Source organism: Rhinoraja longicauda, chromosome 7 (genome assembly GCF_053455715.1).
Source record: "Rhinoraja longicauda isolate Sanriku21f chromosome 7, sRhiLon1.1, whole genome shotgun sequence".
NCBI classification, from domain to species: Eukaryota; Metazoa; Chordata; class Chondrichthyes; order Rajiformes; family Arhynchobatidae; genus Rhinoraja; species Rhinoraja longicauda.
The window spans coordinates 5,037,651-5,062,213 of NC_135959.1; the positions used below are offsets into that span (position 1 = coordinate 5,037,651).

The 24,563-nt window shown below is 47.1% G+C and overlaps 1 protein-coding gene across 7 annotated transcripts in view; it reads right to left on the reverse strand.

Moving 5' to 3' along the window:
* Window positions 1-24,563, reverse strand: part of pak1 (p21 protein (Cdc42/Rac)-activated kinase 1) — a 187,426-nt gene that overhangs the window by 54,524 nt on the left and 108,339 nt on the right. For 4 of the 7 annotated variants that reach the window (XM_078402016.1, XM_078402018.1, XM_078402017.1 and 1 more), the window contains exon 2: window positions 13,697-13,905. The exons of the other annotated variants lie outside the window; for them this stretch is intronic. In XM_078402016.1, the coding sequence (XP_078258142.1) occupies window positions 13,697-13,883 (187 nt within the window). In that variant the 5' untranslated portion in view covers window positions 13,884-13,905. The remainder of the gene's footprint in view (window positions 1-13,696; window positions 13,906-24,563) is intronic. 7 annotated transcript variants of the gene reach the window in all.

The window sequence follows — 24,563 nt, forward strand, 5'->3', positions numbered from 1 at the left end:
GATCCCGGGCTGCACTTGCAATTCCGCAAAACAATTTTGATTCCCATGTAGCCATGACCTTGCTCAGGATATTCACTAACAAAATGCATTCAAATATGTTTGTTAACATCATAAAATGATGAATGATGCTTCACTGAAGTCATCAAAACTGAGATACGAGAACACACAGAATATTCATGAATGCAAACGGTGGCCTGCATGGCAATAGGATTTGGCGCAGCGGTAGATCCTGATTGCAGGTGCTGTCAGGGCCATCGGGTCATAGAGTGTTGCAGTGTGGAAACAGGCCCTTCGGCCCAACTTGCCCACACCGGCCAACATGTCCCAGCTACATTAGTCCCACCTGCTCGCGTTTGCCCGCATTTGGTCCATATCCCTCCAAACCTGCCCGATCCATGTACTTAGCTGTTTCTTAAACGGTGGGATAGTCCCAGCCTCAACTACCTCCTCTGGCAGCTCAGTTCCAAACACCCACCACCCTTTGTGCCAGTCTGTATGAGTTTGTATGTTCTCCCAGTGACGGTGTGGGTTTTCTCAGGGTGCTCCGGTTTCCTCCCACACTCCAAAGACGCACGTGTAGGATAGTGCGAATATATGGGCTGGTCGCTGGTCGGCACGAATACGGTGGTCCGAAGGGCCTGTTTCCAAGCTGTATCTCTAAAGTCTAAAGAATTTTAGTACCAGAGTAGTGATGGAACATAGAAATGTACAGCAGTTACAGCCCCTCTGGCCCGCAACATCCATGATCAACACGATCCTGTGCCCGCATGTAATCCATATCCCTCCAATAGACAATAGGTGCAGGATTAGGCCATTCGGCCCTTCGAGCCAGCACCACCATTCAACGTGATCATGGCTGATCATTCTCAATCAGTAAGCCTCTTAAACCCACTATCGTAACTGCCTCCGCCACAATATCTTGTGGTCAAACCTGGTCTTGCAAATTGATCTCTTCCATGTAGATTGGCCACGTGCCCCTCAGCAATCATTGCATGTAACATCTGAGGGGATCATGATAGCTTGCCGAGATAACTTGGGGGAAATCTGACGTTTTAATTGAATGCACATATAATGTGAGAGCAACAATGAGGTCGCAGTGATTACATTAATCCCTTACAATACTCTGCGCACCATCAGCCACAATTTTGAATTAATATATTTAGTAAATTGCTTAATTGGACTGTATACTGGGGCTAATTGGGTAGAACAGCAAAAAAACAAGACCTGGGTGTGCTGCTAGCAATAATTTGAAAAGATATGTTAGATAGTTTCAGTAGTTCCCGTGTTTTGAAAGACAAAATTAAATATCCAAAGCAACTTTGTATGATATTTGTCTATCTTTTTGACTAGTCTTAATTCAAATACTGCGCAGATTTTAAGAATAAAAATTGAATATAGAACAGTAGATCACATGAACAGGCCCATCAGCCCACAATGTCTGTGACAAACACGATACCAAGATAAACTAACCTCCTCTGCCTGCACATGATCACTATTCCTCCATTCCCTGCATCAGCCAAAACATTATGACACTGACAGGCGAAGTGAATAACATTGATTATCTTGTTACAATGGCACCTGTCAAGGGGTGGGATATATTAGGCAGCAAGTGAAGTCAGTTCTTGAAGTCCAGATGCAGGAGAAATGTGCAGGACTAAAGACCTGAGCGACTTTGACAAGGGCCAAATTGTTATGGCCAGACGACTGGGTCAGAGCATCTCTGAAACGGCAAGGCTTGTGGGGTGCTCCCGGTCAGCAGTGGTGAGTACCTACCGACAGTGGTCCGAGGAGGGACAAACCACAAACCGGCGACAGGGTATTGGGCGCCCAAGGCTCATCGATGCGCGAGGGCAACGAAGGCTATCCCGTCTGGTCCGAACAGACACAAGTCACAGAACGTTTTAATGGTGGTCACGGGAGGAATGTGTACACGGTGCATCGCACCCTGCTGCGTATGGGGCTGCACACGGAGGACCAACAGCATATTAGGCAGGTGGTCATAATGTTTTGGCTGATCGGTGTACTTAGACAATAGACAAGAGACAATAGGTGCAGGAGTAGGCCATTTGGCCCTTCGAGCCAGCATCGCCATTCAATGTGATCATGGTTGATCATTCTCAATCACTTGCACTTATCCAAAAGTCTCTTAAATAACGTTATTGTACCCGTCTCCACCATCATCCTTGCTGATGGGTTCGAGGGCCCCACTACCCTCACTGTGCAAAACAAAACTCTTGCCCCTCACATGCCCACTAAACCTTGCCTCTCTCACCTTGCAGTTGTGCCCTCTAGTCTTCGACGTTTCCACCCTAGGGATAAAGGTTCTGACTGTCCACCCTGTTTACCATCATTCGCTTCAATCAGGCCCCCCCCCTCAGCCTCTGATGCTCCAGAGAAAACAATTCAACTTTGTTCAAGAATAATCGTTTTTTGGGGCGGCATATTGGCGCAGCGGTAAATTGCTGCCTCACAGCGCCAGAGACTCGGGTTCAATCCTGACTGCGTGCTGTCTGCACGGAGTTTGCACGTTCTCCCTGTGACCACGTGGGTTTCCTCTGGGTGCTCTGCTTTCCAAAGACGTGCAGGTTTGTGGGTTAATTGGCTTCTGTAAATTGTCCCTAGAGTTCGGATAGAACTCGTGCATGGATGATTGCTGGTCGGCGCAGACTCGGTGATCCAAAGGGTCTACTTTACGCCGTATCGCTAAACTAAAATAGTCCAGGTCCCCTTACAAGAGGCTTCCCTTCCAAGAGAGTTTGATGGTAGGTTTCCATCAGCAGTGGCGATGGAATTAAATAAGCAGTGGATAAAAATAAGAGTATGCTTATGCAAGCAAATGAGAATCAATTTGTCATAAATTAAACCACCTAATGTTTTCAGTCATGCTGATCTTTTAAGTCAAGAATCAATACCTCATCTAACTCTGTATCTAAAAATACTGGTTGCACCTCATTTAATTTCCCTGTCAGTGCGTTCTCTTGATATTAAAATCTGGCTTCTAGCCGACAACGCAATATTTTCAAGATCTCTTTATTAACTATTGATTTTTATACCTTTTTAGTTGCTCCTTCCTTATCTCAATAGCTTTCCTTGCTATGTCTCGACCCCTCTGCTGTAATGCAAAAAGAAAACTACAAAGGGGACATGAGGAAAGAAGGAATTACAGATGCTGATTTACAAGAAGAAAAAACACATTACAATAGACAATAGGTGCAGGAGGAGGCCATTCAGCCCTTCGAGCCAGCACTGCCACTCAATGTGATCATGGCTGATCATTCTCAATCAGTACCCCGTTCCTGCCTTCTCCCCATACCCCCTGACTCCGCTATCCTTAAGATCTCTATCTAGCTCTCTCTTGAATGCATTCAGAGAATTGGCCTCCACTGCCTTCTGAGGCAGAGAATTCCACAGATTCACAACTATCTGACTGAAAAAGTTTTTCCTCATCGTAGTTCTAAATGGCCTACCCCTTATTCTTAAACTGTGGCCCCTTGTTCTGGACTCCCCCAACATTGGGAACATGTTTCCTGCCTCTAACGTGTCCAACCCCTTAATAATCTTATATGTTTCGATAAGATCTCCTCTCATCCTTCTAAATTCCAGTGTATACAAGCCTAGTCGCTCCAATCTTTCAACATATGACAGTCCCGCCATTCCGGGGATTAACCTAGTAAACCTACGCTGCACGCCCTCCATAGTAAGAATATCCTTCCTCAAATTTGGAGACCAAAACTGCACACAGTACTCCAGTTACGCTAGAGTAACTCAGCAGGTCAGGCAGCATCCCTGGAAAACTTGGATCGGTGACGTTTCGGGTCACGAATCCTCCCCAGACTGGAGTGGGCAAAGTGAGCATATTTTTTACGATCAGAATGCAATGGCTTAATCCACGAATTCAACACTTTTAAAATGTAATTGAGCATAATCCTTATTATATCGTGCAAATTCCAACATAATCTGACCCAGTTTTGGACAGTAACAAGTAAGCACTTCAAAGGCGGCACAGTGGCGCAGCGGTAGAGTTGCTGCCTGCCAGAAACCCAGGTTCGATCCTGACTACGGCCGCTGTCTGTACGGAGTTTGTAAGTTCGCCCCGTGACCGTATGGATTTTCTCCGAGATCTTCAGTTTCCTCCCACACTCCAATGACGTACATGTTTGGAGATTAATTGGCTTGGTATAAATGCAAATGTAAATTGTCCCTAGTGTGTGTAGGATAGTGTTAGTGTGCGGGGATCACTGGTCGGCTGAAGGGCTGAAGGGCCTGTTTCCACGCTGTATCTCTAAACTAAACCAATGCTGAATTTTATAACAAATAGCTAACGTTTTCTGGTTGTTTAAAAAAAAAGAAAGATAGGCTTAGTTTTATTGTCACATGAACCGAGAAACAGTGAAAATCTTGTCTTGTTGCATGCTATACTGCCAGCGGAAAGACTAAACGTTATTACAATCAAGCCGACCACAAGACATTAGGCATGAGTACTGAACCATAGCAATTGCAAATGTGTAAAAGAACATTATTTCAAAGCAGCCAACCCACAAAAAATATTGAATCTTCCTCATCATTACTAATTCATTAAATATTTACATCTCAAATGATCTGGTTTGTTTTGTGCAGATTGAGGTAAATTAGTTTATGGAATGAGAAGCAGCATTTCCTCTCTTGCATAGCTACGAACAGACAAGTCTAATGCTGCATAGAAAGTTTGCTACTCCGATGAAGATTTTGGACGTGAGAAAAGATACAGAGAAAACTGACTATAAAAGCTTCTTTAGATATGTAAAAAGGAAGGGGGTTAGTGAAGACAAATGTAGGTCCCTTACAATCAGAGACAGGTGAATTTATAATGGGGAAACAAGGAAATGGCAGAACAGTTAAACGAGTACTTTGGTTCTGTCTTCACTGAGGAAGACACAAACAATCTCCCGGAAATACTTGGGGACCGAGGATCCAGTGGGAGGGAGGAACTGAAGAGAATCCACATTAGTCAGGAAATGGTGTTAGGTAAACTGTTGGGACTGAAGGCAGATAAATCCCCAGGGCCTGATGGTCTGCATCCCAGAGTACTCAAGGAGGTGGCCCTAGAAATCGTGGATGCATTGGTGATCATCTTCCAATGTTCTCTCGACTCTGGATCAGTTCCTGTGGACTGGAGGGTAGCCAATGTAACTCTACTATTTAAGAACGAAAGGAGAGAGAAAAAGAGATTTATAGCCTTACATCGGTAGTGGGGAAGATGCTGGAGTCGATTATTAAAGATGTCATTAAAGATGTCATAGCAGCGCATTTGGAAAGCAGTGACAGGATCAGTCAAAGTCAGCATGGATTTATGAAGGTGAAATCATGCTTGACTAATCTGGAATTTAAGGATGAAACAAGTAGAATGGATAAGGGAGAGCCAGTGGATGTGGTGTATCTTGACTTTCAAAAAGCCTTTGACAAGGTCCCATACAGGAGATTAGTGTGCAAAATTAGAGCGTGTGGTATTGGGGGTAGGGTATTCACAATTCACAATCATACTTTATTAGCCAAGTATGTTTTGCAACATACGAGGAATTTCATTTCATACTTTTGACATGGATAGAGAACTGGTTGGCAGACAGGAAGCAAGAGTAGGAATTAGCGGGTCATTTTCAAAATGGCAGGCAGTGACTAGTGGGGTGCCGCAAGGCTCAGTGCTGGGACCGCAGTTATTTACAATATATATTGACGATTTAGACGAGGGAATTAAATGTAACATCTCCAAGTTTGCGGATGACACAAAGCTGGGTGGCAGTGTGAGCTGCGAGGAGGATGCTATGAGGCGGCAGGGTCAAGTCAAGTCAAGTCAATTTTATTTTGTATAGCACATTTAAAAACAACCCACGTTGACCAAAGTGCTGCACATCTGATTAGGAAAAAAAAAAAGAAACATACAGTGGCAGGCAGCCAAACACAACGGCGCGGCCATCTTGAACAAAATGTTTAACTAAAGCAGAATGGTGTCCCGCGGCCGCGCCGCACCGGGCGATGGAAGGTCTACCTTCAGTGTAAACCAGCATCTGCAGTTCCTGCAGAACGGTGACTTGGATAGGTTGGGTGAGTGGGCAGATGCATGGCTGATGCAGTATAATGTGGATAAATGTGAGGTTATTCACTTTGATGGCAAGAACAGGAAGGCAGATTATTATCTGAATGTCAGATTAGGAAAAGGGGAGGTACATCAAGACCTGGGTGGGCTTGTACATTAGTCACTGAAAGCATGCAGGTACAGCAGACAGTGAAGAAAGCTAATGGCATGTTGGCCTTCATTGCGAGAGGATTTGAGTTTAGCAGCAAGGAGGTCCTACCGCAGTTGTACAGGCCCTGGTGAGACCACGCCTGGAGTATAGCGTGCAATTTTGGTCTCCTAATTCGAGGAAAGACATTATTGTTATTGAGGGAGTGCAGCGTAGGTTCACCAGGTTAATTCCCAGGATGGCAGGACTGACATATGATGAAAGAATGGGTCAACTGGGCTTTTATTCACTGGAATTTAGAAGGATGAGAGGGGATCTTATAGAAACATAAAATTCTTAAAGGATTGGACAGGCTAGATGCAGGAAAAATGTTCCCGATGTTGGGGGAGTTCAGAACCAGGGGTTACAGTTTAAGAATAAGGGGTAAGCCATTTAGGACTGAGATGAGGAAAAACCTTTTCACCCAGAGAGTTGTGACTCTGTGGAGTTCTCTGCCACAGAAGGCAGTGGAGGCCAATTCACTGGATGTTTTCAAGAGAGAGATAGATTTAGCTCTTAGGGCTAAAGGAATCAACGGATATAGGGGAAAAAGCAGGAACGGGGTACTGATTTTAGATGATCAGCCACGATCCTATTGAATGGCTCGAAGGGCCGAATGGCCTCCTCCTGCACCTATTTTTCTATGTTTCTAAACGTATCTGGTTATTTCGCCCCAATTAGTCATGCCTTGGTTACAAAGAGGACATCCACCTGCTTTAGGAGTTCAGCCAGAGACCCAGGTTCGATCCTGACCTTCGGTGCTGTCTGTGTGGGGTGTGCACGATCTCCCTGTGACCGTGAGTTGTGAATTTGTGGAATTCTCTGCCACCGAGGGCAGTGGAGGCCAATTCACTGGATGAATTTAAAAGAGAGTTAGATAGAGCTCTAGGGGCTAGCAGAATCAAGGGGTATGGGGAGAAGGCAGGCACAGGTTACTGATTGTGGATGATCAGCCATGATGACAGTGAATGGCGGTGCTGACTCGAAGGGCCAAATGGCCTCCTCCTGCACTTATTTTCTATATTTCTATGTTTCTATGGGTTCCTCCGGGTGCTAGACACAAAATGCTGGAGTAACTCAGCGGGTCATGCAGCATCCGGGGTGAAACGGAATGGGGGACGTTTCAGGTCAGACGCACAACGTCACCTATTCCTTTTCTCCAGAGATATGCCGCCTGACCCGCTGAGTTACTCCAGCAATTTGTGTCTATCTTCGGTATAAACCAGCATTTGCAGTTTCTTCCTACACATGTTGTCTCTTCCGGGTGCTCTGGTTTCGTCCAACATCCCAAAGACGTGCGGGTTTGTAGGTTAATTGCCCCTAGCGTGTAGTTTGTGTATGCGATCGTGCGATGATATAGAACTAGTGTAAACAGTTGATCGACGGCCGGTGTATCTTCCAGTCAATCAAAACAGTAATCCAGCTCGTCTTTCTTATGTTGTTATATAATGCAACTGTTTGGTGCAATATTGAACCATAGCTGGTAGATCCTAGGCATGATCTCCCACCCAGCTCCCCGTCCCCCCCCCCCCCTCCCCCCCTCCAACCACCTCCCCCCGTCCCCCATTGTTCTATCAGATTAGCTAACACTCCCTTGGCAGTAATCTGTATAGCCAAGAATTAAAATGGGGAACGGGGGGAGAGCACTTATCACATTCCCACTGCCTTACTGGATGCGTCTACATCAATATTAAACCATGTGTAGGCAGGAACTGCAGATGCTGGTTTAAACCGAAGATAGACACAAAATGCTGGAGTAACTCAGCGGGACAGGCAGCATCTCTGGAGAGAAGGAATGGGTGGACGTTTCGGGTCGTGGTCCTTCTTCAGACTGAAGAAGGGTCTTGACCCCAAAAGTCCCCCCATTCTTTGGTGAATAAACAGCATCAGATAAAGTAGAGATGGGTTACCTAATTGGCAATCGATATGATTACCCGTGTAGAGTGATACAGAGTGGAAAAAGGCCCTTCGGCCCAACTTGCCCACACCGACCAACATGTCCCATCTACACTAGTCCCAACTGCCTGCATTTAGCCCATATCCCTCTAAACCTGTCCTATCCATGCACCTGTCTAATTGTTTCTTAAACATTACGAAACTCCCAGCCTCGACTACCTCCTCTGGCGGTTCATTCCATACACCCACCACCCTGGAGGAGGCGGAACAAAGATAGGATGAGGTTGGAGACAGGAAGACTAGTGGGAGAATATGGAAGACGGAGGGGATGGAGAGGGGAAGCAGGGACTACCTGCAGTTCGAGGCGACCAACAATTACCTGTACACTAGTTCTATTTAGTTTTGTTTAGAGATACAGCGCTGAAACAGGCCGTTTCGGCCCACCGGGTCCGCGTCGACGAGCGATCCCCGCACATTAACACTACCCTATACCCACTAGGGACGTTTTTTTTACATTTACCAAGCCAATTAACCTACATACCTGTTCGTCTTTGGAGTGTGGGAGGAAACCAAAGATTTCGGAGAAAACCCACGCAGGTCACGGGGAGAACGTACAAACTCTGTACAGACGGCGCCCGTAGTCAGGATCGAACCCGGGTCTCCGGCGCTGCATTCGCTGTAAGGCAGCAACTCTACCGCTGCGCCACCGTGCCGCCCTATGCACTATTCTACGCACTGGGGGGGGGGAATTTGCAGAGAGCCATTTTACCTTTCGATAAGATCTCCTCTCATCCTTCTAAATTCCAGTGTATACAAACCTAGTCGCTCCAGTCTTTCAACATATGACAGTCCCGCCATTCCGGGAATTAACCTAGTAAACCTACGATGCACGCCCTCAATGGCAAGAATATCCTTCCTCAAATTTGGAGACCAAAACTGCACACAGTACTCCAGGTGCGGTCTCACTAGGGCCCTGTACAACTGCAGAAGGACCTCTTTGCTTCTATACTCAACTCCTCTTGTTATGTTGCTGTGGACTTTCACTTGAATACAAACAGATTGGATACAGGAGCATGCAAAAGACCAGTGGAAACAACCAAAATATATTAATGAGTCATCAAACATGAAAGAAAATAAACGAAGAAGTATCCAACCAAACAGCTCGTGTGTCGGAAGGAACTGCAGATGCTGGTTTACGCCACAGATACAAAAAGCTGGAGTGACTCAGCGGGTCAGGCAGCATCTCTGGAGAAAAGCAATAGGCGGCGTTTCGGGTGGAGACTCTTCTTCTGCCTGAAAGGTCTGAAGAAGGGTCTCGACCCAAAACGTTACCTATTCCTTTTCTCCAGAGACGCCGCCTGACCCGCTGAGTCACTCCAGCTTGGTGTCCCTCAAGCAGTTGCAGTGTCAAGTATGGAAAAACAAAAAGATCAGCTGTGTTAACGATCGACCACATAAAATATGTTGTCAGTAAACCAAAAACACCAACATCAAGGGTATGGTTAACTATAAAAGATTAGCGCAAGCTGCACAGGATTCTGAAAAATTGTTTCCACTCAGAAGAAACAGGTCTCTGGCACACTAACGCACTGCAGTGAGAGGAATAACAAATAACTGTGGATTAAAATTCTGCAAGCAGCTTGTTTCAGGGCTCGGATCCAAGTGGCATGGAGGGGGGACAGCAAACTCAACAGAGTTTAAAAAAACATATAAGTACCACGTTATTTTTCTCTCTCTATCTCTTCCCTCCCCTTGTCTTCAAACCTTCTGCTCTTGATGCCTGATGCCATTGGGGATGAATGAGGTCAGCTGGTAACTAGTTGCCACAAAGAGCTCAACAGTAGTCTAGGTAACCTGCGGTCTATATACAAACTGTTTCCCACGTCTCAGAGATTAGTTTAGAGCAGCGTTTCTCAACCGGGGTTCCCAGGGACCCGAGGGTTCCGCGAGAGGTCGCTAGGGGTTCCGCGAGAAATAGTGATAAATAGGTTAATCGTATGTGAATGCATTATTGAGTCATTTTTGTGTTTTGCATTGTCAATAGACAATAGGTGCAGGAGGAGGCCATTCGGCCCTTCGAGCCAGCACCGCCATTCAATGTGATCATGGCTGATCATTCTCAATCAGTACTCCATTCCTGCCTTCTCCCCATACCCCCTGTCTCCGCTATCCTTAAGAGCTCTATCTAGCTCTCTCTTGAATGCATTCAGAAAATTGGCCTCCACTGCCTTCTGAGGCAGAGAATTCCACAGATTTACAACTCTCTGACTGAAAAAGGTTTTTCCTCATCTCAGTTCTAAATGGCCTACCCCTTATTCTTAAACTGTGGCCCCTTGTTCTGGACTCCCCCAACATTGGGAACATGTTTACTGCCTCTAACGTGTCCAACGTTTCGATAAGGTCTCCTCTCATCCTTCTAAATTCCAGTGTATACAAGCCTAGTCGATCCAGTCTTTCAACATACGACAGTCCCGCCATTCCGGGAATTAACCTAGTAAACCTACGCTGCACGCCCTCAATAGCAAGAATATCCTTCCTCAAATTTGGAAACCAAAACTGCACACAGTACTCCAGGTGCGGTCTCACTAGGGCCCTGTACAACTGCAGAAGGACCTCTTTGCTCCTATACTCAACTCCTCTTGTTATGAAGGCCAACATTCCATTGTCAGTAATCTTGAGAAAAACGTAAGTTCTTTTTTGCTTAAACCAGTTATCAGAAAAATATATTATGAACTTTGCATTATGAACTTTAAGTTTACGAAAGAGAAAGAAAGAGATTAATAAAGATATATCATGATTTTTATGTAGGAGTTCGCTGAGACCTGAAAATTATTTCAAGGGTTCCGCAAGGGTAAAAAGGTTGAGAAACGCTGGTTTAGAGATACAGCGCTGAAACAGGCCCTTCAGCCCACCGAGTCGGCGCCGACCAGCGATCCCCGCACACTAACACTATCTTACACATGAGGGGCAATTTACAAAATATTTGCCAAAGGAAATTAACCTACAAACCTGTGCGTCTTTGGAGTGTGGGAGGAAACTGGAGCACCCAGAGAAAGCCGACATGGTCACCAGGAGAACGTACAAACTCCATACAGACAGCGCCCATAGTCAAGACTGAACCTGGGTCTCTGGCGCGAAGGCAGCACTGTGCCGCAAGAAAATAAGGAAAATGTCCGAGGGAAAATCTTATAGACAATAGACAATAGGTGCAGGAGTAGGCCATTCAGCCCTTCGAGCCAGCACCGCCATTCAATGTGATCATGGCTGATCATTCTCAATCAGTACCCCGTTCCTGCCTTCTCCCCATACCCCCTGATTTACCTCTCATTGTCGCTGCCACTGCTTCATTTTTAACAAAACCTTTTGTTTTCTTAAACAAGCTTTTCTTAAACAAGTGACTTTTTAAGTCCACATGCACAGTAACAACCACAGGCTCTTTACGCTGCTTTTGTTTAACACGTCTCTGTCACTGACAGATCCAGAAGTGGGTGTGAAACAAATTTGACACTGAAGACTTGGCTGTCGTGGGCGTGAAGGACTGCTCGGGAACACGGTGTGCAACACCACAAGCAACTCAACAGGGCCATCTATCATTTCCCCTTCGCCTCCTATTCCATACCATTAGTACCATCTACCTCAATGGAGATCCTTGAACCATCATTAATCGGACTTCAATTTCTGAGGACGAGTTTCACCCTGAGATGAAAAGCTTTTTTGTTGTGTGCTCGCCAGTCAGTGAAATGACTGTACATGATTATAGTCAAGCCGTCCACAGTGTACCGATATAAGATAAAGGCAAGGAAAAAAACTGCAGATGCTGGTATAAATCGATGGTAGACTGGATAAATGCTGGAGTAACTCAGCGGGTCAGGCAGCATCTCTGGAGAGAAGGAATGGGCGACGTTTCGGGTCTGAAGAGGGGTCTCGACCCGAAACGTCACCCATTGCTTCTCCCCAGAGATGCTGCCTGACCCGCTGAGTTACTCCAGCATTTTCTGTCTACCTAGGATAAAGGGAATAATGTTTAGTGCAAGATAATGTCCAGAAAAGTCAGACTAAAGATAGTCCAAGGGCTTCCAATGAGGTCGACAGTAGCTCAGAACCACTCTCTAGTTGGTGATAGGATGGTTCAGTTGCCTGATAACAGCTGGGAAGAAACTGTCCCTGAATCTGGAGGTGTGCGTCTTCACACTTCTGTACCTCTTGCCTGACGGGAGAAGGGAGAAGAGGGAGTGGCCGGGGTGGGGTGAGACTGGTCCTTGATGATGCTGCTGGCCTTGCCGAGGCTGTGTGAAGTGTAGATGGAGTCAACGGAAGGGAGGTTGGTTTGTGCGATGCTCTTGTCTTGTCCCAAGGGCCGTCGCCTCACTGAGTCGGGGACTCTGATTCGATCTTGTCCTTGGATGCTTTCTGTGTGGAGCCTGCACATTCACCCTGTGACTACGTGTGTTTCCTCCAGGTGATCCCGTTTCCTCCCACGTCCCAAACTATGTCAGGGCTCGTGGGGTAATTGGCCTCTGCAAATTGCCCATGGGAGTATGTAGGAAATGGATGAGAAAGTAGGATAACAGAACAAGTGTGAGCAATGGAATGGACACTGTGGGCAGAAAGTGTAGGAAAGAACTGCTGATGCCGGTTTAAATCGAAGGTGGCGCAGCGGTAGAGTTGCTACCTTACAGCGAATGCAGCGCCGGAGACTCAGGTTCGATCCTGACTACCGGCGCCGTCTGTACGGAGTTTGTACGTTCTCCCTGTGACCTGCGTGGGTTTCCTCCGAGATGGAGGTGTATAAAGTGAAGTGAAATGTTGGCCTTCATAACAAGAGGAGTTGAGTACAGGAACAAAGAGGTCCTTCTGCAGTTGTACAGGGCCCTAGTGAGACCGCACCTGGAGTACTGTGTGCAGTTTTGGTTTCCAAATTTGAGGAAGGATATTCTTGCTATTGAGGGCGTGCAGCGTCGGTTTACTAGGTTAATTCCCGGAATGGCGGGACTGTCATATGTTGAAAGACTGGAGTGACTAGGCTTGTATAGACTGGAATTTAGAAGGATGAGAGGGGATCTTATCGAAACGTATAAGATTATTAAGGGGTTGGACACGTTAGAGGCATGAAACATGTTCCCAATGTTGGGGGAGTCCAGAACAAGGGGCTACAGTTTAAGAATAAGGGGTAGGCCATTTAGAACGGAGATGAGGAAAAACTTTTTCAATCAGAGAGTTGTGAATCTGTGGAATTCTCTGCCTCAGAAGGCAGTGGAGGCCAATTCTCTGGATGCATTCAAGAGAGAGCTAGATAGAGCTCTTAAGGATAGCGGAGTCAGGGGGTATGGGGAGAAGGCAGGAACGGGGTACTGATTGAGAATGATCAGCCATGATCACATTGAATGGCGGTGCTGTCTCGAAGGGCCGAATGGCCTCCTCCTGCACCTATTGTCTATTGAAACCGGGTGTATCCATTACTGAATCGGTAACAAACAAAAAAAGCATCACACTAAAAAAAAAAGATCAAAGGATTTTTAAAAAGTAAAGAAAAGCGCGGTTACTTTTGTCTCCCGCTCCGGGAAAGAACCTGAGCCTGTCTTTCTTTTTCTTCTCTTCAGGAGCCAAGGGAAGAGGCTTGGAGCCATGGTTAAGGTTGCCAGAGTCCTTGCAGCCCGCACCAATCATGGTGCTAGTGTTCCTCATGGGCGGAGCTGGAGGCTTGTCTTCCACTTCACCATTATCTGACATCTTCAGTCACCACTACCTATCGCTGCAAACAAACAAAACACAAAGACAGCAAGGTTGTGGGTTCTTGTTTCCTTTTGTGTGGTCCGTCTGAAAACTTAATCAGCACTAAGATCCGAGTTTCCACAGAAGGGAATGACGGAGGTATATATATATATATTTTTAGAGATACAGCGCGGAAACAGGCCCTTCGGCCCACCGAGTCCGCGCCGCCCAGCGATCCCCGCACATTAACACTATCCTACACACACTAGGGACAATTTTTACATTTACCCAGTCAATTAATCTACATACCTGTACGTCTTTGGAGTGTGGGAGGAAACCGAAGATCTCGGAGAAAACCCACGCAGGTCACGGGGAGAACGTACAAACTCAGTACAGACAGCGCCCGTAATCGGGATCGAACCCGAGTCTCCAGCGCTGCATTCGCTGTAAGGCAGCAACTCTACCGCTGCGCCACAGTGCCTTCAAACTCATACAAAATCCCACTTAAACTTTGCTACTGAAAATATAATAACTAGGACGAGTGTACTTTAGTTTAGTTTAGAGATACAGTGCTGAAACGGGCCCTTCGGCCCACCGAGTCCATGCCGACCAATGAACACTCATGCACTAATTCTATCCTAAATACTGGGAACAATTTACAGAAGCCAATTAACCTGCAAACCCATATGTCTTTGGAATGTGGGAAGAAACCGGAGCACCGTGAGAAAACCGAAGCAGTCATAGGGAGAATGTACAAACTCCGTACAGACAGCACCCACGGTCAGGATCGAACCCGGGTCTCTGGCGCTGTAAGGCAGCCACTCTACCGCTGCACCACCGTGCCACCCACAGATAGACAACAGACAATAGACAATAGGTTCAGGAGTAGGCCATTTGGCCCTTCGAGCCAGCACCGCCATTCAATGTGATCATGGCTGATCATTTTCAATCAGTACCCCGTTCCTGCCTTCTCCCCATACCCCCTGACTCCGCTATCCTTAAAAACTCTGTCAAGCTCATAAGGAACACTTTAATCACTTTTATATTGAATGTTCTGACTTCCTATCTAGATTGTGAGCATTCTAGTTACACTTGCTGCGGGAGGAAGCTCACACGGTCACAGACCTTGAACGGATATGGCCCAGTTTTGTTTGCGACGGAACGTCTATTTTTACACGTGAGGGCCGGCTATCAATAACCATATAACCATATAACAACTACAGCACGGAAACAGGCCCGTTCGGCCCTACCAGTACACGCCGACCACTCTCTCTGATTAGTCTCATCTACCTGCTCTCAGACCATAACCCTCTAATCCCCTCTTATCCATATACCTATCCAATTTACTCTTAAATAATAAAATCGAGCCTGCCTCCACCACTTCCACCGGAAGCCCATTCCATACTGCCACCACCCTCTGAGTAAAGAAGTTACCCCTCATGTTACCCCTAAACTTTTGTCCCTCAATTCTGAAGCTATGTCCCCTTGTTGGAATCTTCCCCACTCTCAAAGGGAAAAGCCTACCCACGTCAACTCTGTCCGTCCCTCTTAAAATTTTAAAAACCTCTATCAAGTCCCCCCTCAACCTTCTACGCTCCAAAGAATAAAGACACAACCTGTTCAACCTCTCTCTGTAGCTTAAGTGCTGAAACCCAGGCAACATTCTAGTAAATCTCCTCTGTACCCTCTCCATTTTGTCAACATCCTTCCTATAATTTGGCGACCAGAACTGCACACCATACTCCAGATTCGACCTCACCAATGCCCTGTACAATTTTAACATTACATCCCAACTTCTATATTCGATGCTCTGATTTATAAAGGCAAGCATACCAAACGCCTTCTTCACCACCCTATCCACATGAGATTCCACCTTCAGGGAACAATGCACAGTTATTCCCAGATCCCTCTGTTCCACTGCATTCCTCAATTCCCTACCATTTACCCTGTACGTCCTATTTTGATTTGTCCTACCAAAATGCAGCACCTCACACTTATCAGCATTAAACTCCATCTGCCATCTTTCAGCCCACCCTTCCACAAGGCCCAAATCTCTCTGTAGACCTTGAAACTCTACTTCATTATTAACTACACCACCTATCTTAGTATCATCTGCATATTTACTAATCCAATTTGCCACACCATCATCCAGATCATTAATGTAAATGACAAACAACAATAGGATTAAAGGTATGATAACATTAGGGGGGAGATTTACTGGGATGTTACCTGGGACACAGCTGTTTGGTAATGAAGAGAGAACGGAGAAACGGGGTCTATTTTCCTTGAAATAGAGACGGGTAAGAGGGGAAACGAGTGAAGTATATAAAGTTTTGAGCAATAGAAGGTACAGTAGGCAGTAGGGCACACTGCCTCCCCAAATCAGATAGATAAAACTAGAGAATGGAGATTTGCGGTAAGGGGGGTAAGAGTTGCCAACTGTCCCGTATTAGCCGGGACATCCCGTATTTTGGGCTAAATTGGTTTGTCCCGTACGGGACCGCCCTTGCCCCGTATTAGGCCCGGGGGGCGCTGTAGACGTGGAGGCTGTAGGTCCGGACAGTGTGGGCCCGGACAGTGTGGGCCCGGACAGTGTGGGCCCGGGCAGTGTGGGCCCGGGCAGTGTGGGCCCAGGCAGTGTGGGCCCGGGCGCCGCCTAACGGAGGTTGCTTAACAGCCCGCCTCCCATGTGTGATTGCAGCTCTGCTTCTGCGGCCGCCATTGGTGGAGCGGGAGCACGTGGCCGCTGGCTGGGTGAGGTAACGTGGGGTGCGTGGCGGTGATGTCACCTCGTCCCTTATTTGGGAGTGCGATAGTGGCACCCCTAAGTGGAGGGTACCTGCCTAATCCAGGCGACTATTTTGTGTTAAGTCACAGAAGCAGAGCTGCAATCACACATTACAATCGCTCCAATCCACACTTTTAGATCTCTACTCCTTCAGATCTGTGCACTGTGAATGGCTCGATTGGAATCATGTATTGTCTTTCTGCTGACTGGTTAGCACGCAACAAATGCTTTTCACTGTACCTCGGTACACGTGACAATAAACTAAACTGAACATAACTGAATGCACGGTATGTAACTCAGTAGGTCAGGCAGCATCTCTGGAGAAAAGGAATAGGTGACTTTTCGGGTGGGAACCCTTCTTCAGTCTGAAACGTAACCATGTACAGTAATTTGCCCTGTAATTGCAAATTTGTGCCAAAAGTGTGGAGCTGTTGTCATGTGTGATTGCAGCTCTGTTTCTGTGACTAAACCATTTCAAAAGGCAACGCAGCCAATTTATGAGGAGCAATTTCCCCACAAACAGCAATGTGAGAATAACTAATCAACTGTATTGTTAGTGTTGTTGGTGGAGGAGTGAATATTGTCAAGGTCACCACAGAAACCTGTACCACTGCACCACTGCACCACAGGGTGTTTTAAGAGTGGAGACAAAACTTTAGTTTAACACCTCATCCGAAACATCAGATGCAAGAATAGCTTCTTCCCCGCTGCTAGCGACCATTGGAATGAACTTGTCATAAACCAACTGCGTAGCCCCAATCTCCCAACCTACCACAGTGTGGCTCGTGCACTTTAAAAAATTTAAGTCTGTACTTTCTCCGAAGCATTCCGAACACAGTTTATTTTCCTCTTTGCATTACCGGTAATATAGAATTTAGTTTATTATTGTCGCATGTACCAAGTAAAAGTGAAAAGCTTTCTTGGTGCGTGCTATTCAGTCAGTGAAAAAACTATACATGATTTCAATAAAGTGGTTCGCCGTGTGCAGATACAGGATAAAGGGAATAACGTTTCATGCAAGATAAAGTCCATAAAGTTCGATTAAAGGTAGTCTTAGAGGGTCTCCAATTAAGTGGATGGTAGGTCAGGGCCACTCTCTAGTTGGTGATAGGATATAGACAATAGACAATAGGTGCAGGAGGAGGCCATTCAGCCCTTTGAGCCAGCACCACCATTCAATGCGATCATGGCTGATCATTCTCAATCAGTACCCCGTTCCTGCCTTCTCCCCATACCCCCTGACTCCGCTATCCTTAAGAGCTCTATCCAGCTCTCTCTTGAATGCATTCAGAGAATTGGCCTCCACTGCCTTCTGAGGCAGATAATTCCACAGATTCACAACTCTCTGACTGAAAACGTTTTTCCTCATCTCTGTTCTAAATGGCCTACCCCTTATTCTTAAACTGTGACCCCTGGTTCTGGATGGTTCAGTTGCCTGATAACAGAACTATGTTTAGGCAACTGAACCGTCCTCTCACCAACTGGAGAGCGGTCCTGACCCACCATCTATCTCATTGGAGACCCTCGGACAATCTTTAATCGGACTTTACTGGACTTGTACTTGTGTGGTGCTTGTTTGCACTCATGAATGGTATAATTTGCCCGAATACATTGCGAGGCAAAGTTTTCAATGGTCAATGGTGTCTTTATTGTCACGTGTGCCAGGTCCAGTGAAGATTTTCACTGTATGTCGATACACCGGACGATAATACAAACTAAATCACACTGACACGGAACAGGGCCAAATCAGCAGAAACTATGCAGTTTATGAGGCTTTTAGATCACGGTTGGTCACGGTGGCGCAGCGGTAGAGTTGCTGCCTTACAGCGAATGCAGCGCAGGAGACCCGGGTTCGATCCCGACTACGGTCGCCGTCTGTACGGAGTTTGTACGTTCTCCATGTGACCTGCGTGGGTTTTCTCCGAGATCTTCGGTTTCCTCCCACACTCCAAAGACGTGCAAGTTTGTAGGTTAATTGGCTTGGTAAATGTAAAAATCGTCCCAAGTGGGTATAGGATAGTGTTAGTGTGCGGGGATCGCTGGTTGGCGCGGACCCGGTGGGCCGAAGGGCCTGTTTCCGCGCTGTATCTCTAAACTAAACTGAACTAGATAGGCACCTGGATATTCAGGAAGTGGATGGGTATAGATCAGATGATGTTAGTTTAGCTTGGCATCATGTTCGGCACAGACACTTTGGGTCGAAGGGCCTGCTAGGTATCGTCAAAAAAAATGCAACCCCCTGGGAGAACTCAGCAGCACCTGTGGAGGGAAGTAGACCAAAGAAGTGTCCCAACCTCAAACGTTGTCTGTCCGTTTCCCTCCACAGATGCCGCCTGATCTGCCAAGTTCCTCCAGCACTTTTTGCTCAAGATTCTCTCATCAGTCAACAAGATTCTGTTACCAGGACTCGAGGGTCTGAGCTACAGGGAGTTACCTTCGATTTGTACCAGCATCTGCAGTTATTTTCTTACAGCTACAGGGAGAGGTTGAGTAGGCTGGGACTCTATTGCTTGGCGAGCAGGAGGATAGGGGGTAATCTTATGGAGGTGTATAAAATCATGAGGGGAATAGATCGGGTAGACGCATAGAGTCTCTTGCCCAGAGTAGGGGAATCGAGGACCAGAGGACATAGGTTTAAGGTGAAGGAGAAAAGATTTAATAGGAATCCGAGGGGTAACCTTTTCACACAAAGGGTGGTGGGTGATTGGAACGAGCTGCCGGAGGAGGTAGTTGAGGCAGGGACTATCGCAACGTTTAAGAAACAGTTAGCCAGATACATGGATCGGGCAGGTTTGGAGGGATATGGACAGAACGCAGGCAGGTAGGACTGGTGTAGCTGGGACATTGTTGTGTGGCCAAGCTGGGCCGAAGGGCCTGTTTTCACGCTGTATCACTCTATCCATAGTCTCTTGTGTCTCTATTTCTCAATACATTATTTTCAGGCAGTCCCTTGGTGTGGAGGAGGACTTGCATTACAATGTGTTTGAGTCATCAAAAAATCTCAGGAGAGCTGCCTCATAAACCACATGACAGTGGAAAAAGACTCCCTCAAGCAATTATCAGACAAGACAAATAACTGCCCTCTCAGTCAACTCAATAAACATGTCACTGAATGCGTGATATACAGCCGTGAAGGTAACCAGGATGATCCCAGTCAACTATAATTATCAGAACGCCACCGATGTGGCGGTGATGGATGACAAAGAAAACCAGATTTGGATCAGTTAAACAAAAGACCCAATGTGCTGCAGTAACTCAGCAGGTCAGGCAGCATCACAAGAGAACATGGATAGGCTTAGGAAGTTCAGCACGTCCCCAACAACTCTCACCAACTTCTACAGATGCGCCATAGAAAGCATTTTATCGGGATGCATCGCAGCACGGTTTGGGAACAGCTCCATCCAAGACCGCAAGAAATTGGAGAGAGTTGTGGACGCAAACCAACCTCCCCTCCATTGAAATAATTTACATTTCACACTACCTCGGCAAGGCCACCAGCATAATCAAGGACAAGTCTCACCCCCGGTCATTCCCTCTTCTCCATTCTCCCACAATGCAAGAGGTACAGAAGTTGGAAACGCACACCTAAAGATCCAGGAACAGTTTCTTCCCAGCTGTTCTCAAACAAATGAACCATCCTATCAACAACTGGAGAGCGGTCCTGAGCTACTATCTACCTCATTGGAGACCCTCAGACTCTATTTAATCGGACGTTACTGGACATTATCTTGACAGACGTTATTCCCTTTGTCGTGTATCTGTACACTGTGGACGGCTTGACAGTAATCACGTGTAGTCCTTCCGCTGACTGGTTAGCACATGTAAAAAGCTTTTCACTGTACCTCGGTACGCGCGACAATAAACTGAACTAACTAACTAGGCGACGTTTTGGGTTGGGTTGGAAATTGCAAGAGGAGTTAAGTTAAAATGGTTAGCAACCGGGAGATCCAGCAGGCCTCGGCAAATCAAGTGCATATATTGGCAAAATGGCCGCATAGTCTATCCTCAACTTACAATGGGGTTATGTTCCGATAAACCCATTATAAATCGAAAATATCGTAAGTTGAAAATGCATTTAATACACCTAACCTCCCAAACGTCATAGCCACCTTACATACGGTTTCTACTGAATGTTTAGTTTGGTTTAGAGATACAGATCGGAAACAGGCCCTTTCGGCCCACCGGGATGCTTTTTTTGTTTGTTACCGATTCAGTAATAGATACACCCGGTTTCAATAGACAATAGATGCAGGAGGAGGCCATTCGGCCCTTCGAGACAGCACTGCCATTCAATGTGATCATGGCTGATCATTCACAATCAGTACCCCGTTCCTGCCTTCTCCCCATAACCCCTGACTCCGCTATCCTTAAGAGCTCTATCTAGCTCTCTCTTGAATGCATTCAGAGAATTGGCCTCTACTGCCTTCTGAGGCAGAGAATTCCACAGATTCACAACTCTGACTGAAAACGTTTTTCCTCATCTCCGTTCTAAATGGCCTACCCCTTATTCTTAATCTGTGGCCCCTGGTTCTGGACTCCCCCAACATTGGGAACATGTTTCCTGCCTCTAACGTGTCCAACCCCTATAATCTTATACGTTTCGATAAGATCCCCTCTCATCCTTCTAAATTCCAGTTTATACAAGCCTAGTCGCTCCAGTCTTTCCACATATGACAGTCCCGCCATTCCGGGAATTAACCCAGTAAACCTACACTGCACGCTAAAGTCGAAATATCGTAAGTCCAGGCATCTGTACATGGTCTCGCTGATGTAAAGGGGGCACCCAATGCAGAGGATGAGGTTAGAGGACGTGCACGTAAACCTCTGTCTCACCTGGAGGGAAGGCTGGGATGGAGGCAATTTCATCTCCTGTAGTTTCAGGGCAAAGTACCTGGGGAAGGGGTGATTAGGGTACGAAGAGATGAGTGAATCAGGGAGTTGCGGAGGGAGCGGTTTCTGCGGGAAGTGTCAAGATGTGACTGGTGGTGGGATCTTGCTGAACGTGGCCGAAATGTCAGGGAATTAATTGTTGGGTACAAAGGCTGGTGGGGTGAAAGGCGATGACCATGGGAACTCTATCCTTAGATAGACACAAAATGCTGGAGTAACTCAGCGGGCCAGGCAGCGCCTCTGGATAGAAGGAATGGGTGACGTTTCAGGTTGAGACCATTCCTGACCTCTGAAGAAGGGTGTCGACCCGAAACGTCGCCCATTCCTTCTATCCAGAGATGCTGCCTGTCCCGCTGAGTTACTCCAGCATTTTGTGTCCACCTTCGGTTTAAACGTGCCTCTGCAGTTCCTTCCCGCACGGAACTCTATCCTTGTTCCTTGTGGTGGTGGTGGGGGGGGGGGGGGGGGGGAGAGGGGGAGAAGAATACAATACAATACAATACAATATATCTTTATTGTCATTGTACAGGGAGTATGGGGAGCAAGATCAGAACAACAGGTAGACAGAGGAGTCATGGGTGATGGATTCAAGATCCAGAACCAGGGGCCACAGTTTAAGAATCAGGGGTAGGCCATTTAGAACGGAGATGAGGAAAAACTTTTTCAGTCAGAGAGTTGTAAATCTGTGGAATTCTCTGCCTCAGAAGGCAATGGAGGCCAGTTCTCTGAATGCATTCAAGAGAGAGCTAGATAGAGCTCTTAAGGATAGTGGAGTCAGGGGGTATGGGGAGAATGCAAGAACGGGGTACTGATTGAGAATGATCAGCCATGATCACATTGAATGGTGGTGCTGGCTCGAAGGGCCGAATGGCCTCCTCCTGCACCTATTGTCTATTGGTATCTACAACAACAAATGGGAAACCATATTTAGAAAAATAGAGATCCTCATCTTGGTAGCAGATGGCAATGCAGCCTTGGCAGAATAGCCCAATAATGTATGAAACGAACACTAAAGTTAGCCCTTAGGCAAGGGTTGGACAGCTCCTTTAGAATGTGTAATGGTAGCACTGAAGGCTGCAACAATTTCCAGGTTGTAACTGAAACCGTGCATGGAACTATTTGAAAGGTCGAATTAGTACATACAACAAAAGGACAAAGTTTATGAAATAGCATGAAAGGGCCTCGGAGAATGCAGCGGGTAGTATTTCAGTCCCAGCATGAATAGGTCTGTGATGCACTTTTTCTGGAAGTTAAGACTTTAACACTACCTCGGCAAATACAGCATGCTTTTGCAATGTAACCGGGCTGCTCCAGACATCTGCGGTTCAAGGCTGCCAGTACAGTCTGGGTTCATCTCAGCCCTGACACACAAATCAGACGGAGAAACAGATAGAGAGAGACACACACAGAGACAGAGAGTGAGAGAGGGTGGGGGGGGGAGGGGGGAGAGAGAGAGAGAGAGAGGGGGAGAGAGTGAGGGAGAGAGAGAGGGAAAGGGGGGAGAGAGAGATAGGGAGGGGCGGAGAGAGAGAGAGAGGGAGGGAGAGGGAGGGAGAGGGAGGGGGAGAGGGGGAGGGAGGGAGAGAGAGAGAGAGAGGGGGAGAGAGAGAGAGGGGGTGAGAGAGAGAGAGGGGGGGAGAGAGAGAGAGAGAGGGAGGGAGAGAGAGAGAGAGGGAGGGAGGGAGGGAGGGAGGGAGGGAGGGAGGGAGGGAGGGAGGGAGGGAGGGAGGGAGGGAGGGAGGGAGGGAGGGAGGGAGGGAGGGAGGGAGGGAGGGAGAGGGAGGGAGGGAGGGAGAGAGGGGGAGAGAGTGAGAGGGAGAGGTAGGGAGGGAGAGAGAGAGAGAGTGAGGGAGGGAGAGAGAGGGGTGGAGAGGGAGGGGCGGAGACCGAGGGCAGAGCGAGAGAGAGGCAGAGAGGCACAGAGGCAGAAAGAGATGCACACACATTCCAAAGATTCACAACCCCATGGTCTGACCCGCTGAGTTACTCCAGAACATTGTCTTTCTTTTGTATAAAGCCGCAACTGCAGTCCCTTGTTGTTACTCATCTAATTATACATGCAGGGTAAGAAAGAGAGAGGCAAGCCCTTCGGCCCACCGAATCCACACTGATCACCCGTTCACACCAGTTCTACGTGATCCCACTTTCTCATCCACTGCCCACACTCGAGAGGGAAATCGCAGAGGCCAACACACCACAGAGCCGCACGCAAGGACAATGGGGCCTTTGCGACCAAATCAAGACTACAACACAACTCTGAGATCGACAGGTACAAGATGGCGCCAGGAAGATGGCCGCTCCTGTGTACAGCCACGGTGTGATCTACTATTTGTACGCTCTTGCACTAGAGTATGATTTTGCCGAGGTATGCCAAGATTCTGGCGTACGGTAAGATGCAGAGATGGGATTTCACCGCACGGTGGCACATGTAACAATAAAGTACCATCGTCTTTGGAACGTGGGAGAAACCCGGAGCACCCGGAGGAAACCCACGAAAAGAACATGCCAACAAGAAAGACTGGATAGACTCGGCTTGTACTCGCTGGAATTTAGAAGATTGAGGGGGGATCTTATAGAAACTTACAAAATTCTTAAGGGGTTGGACAGGCTAGATGCAGGAAGATTGTTCCTGATGTTGGGGAAGTCCAGAACAAGGGGTCACAGTTTAAGGATAAGGGGGAAGTCTTTTAGGACCGAGATGAGAACGTTTTTGTTCACACAGAGAGTGGTGAATCTGTAGAATTCTCTGCCACAGAAGGTAGTTGAGGCCAGTTCATTGGCTATATTTAAGAGGGAGTTAGATGTGGCCCTTGTGGCTACAGGGATCAGGGGGTATGGAGAGAAGGCAGGTACAGGATACTGAGTTGGATGATCAGCCATGATCATATTGAATGGCGGTGCAGGCTCGAAGGGCCGAATGGCCTACTCCTGCACCTATTTTCTATGTTTTTAACTTCACACAGGCAGGACGGAACCCGGGTCTTTGGTAGTTTGAGGCAGCAGTTCTACCAGCTGTGCCA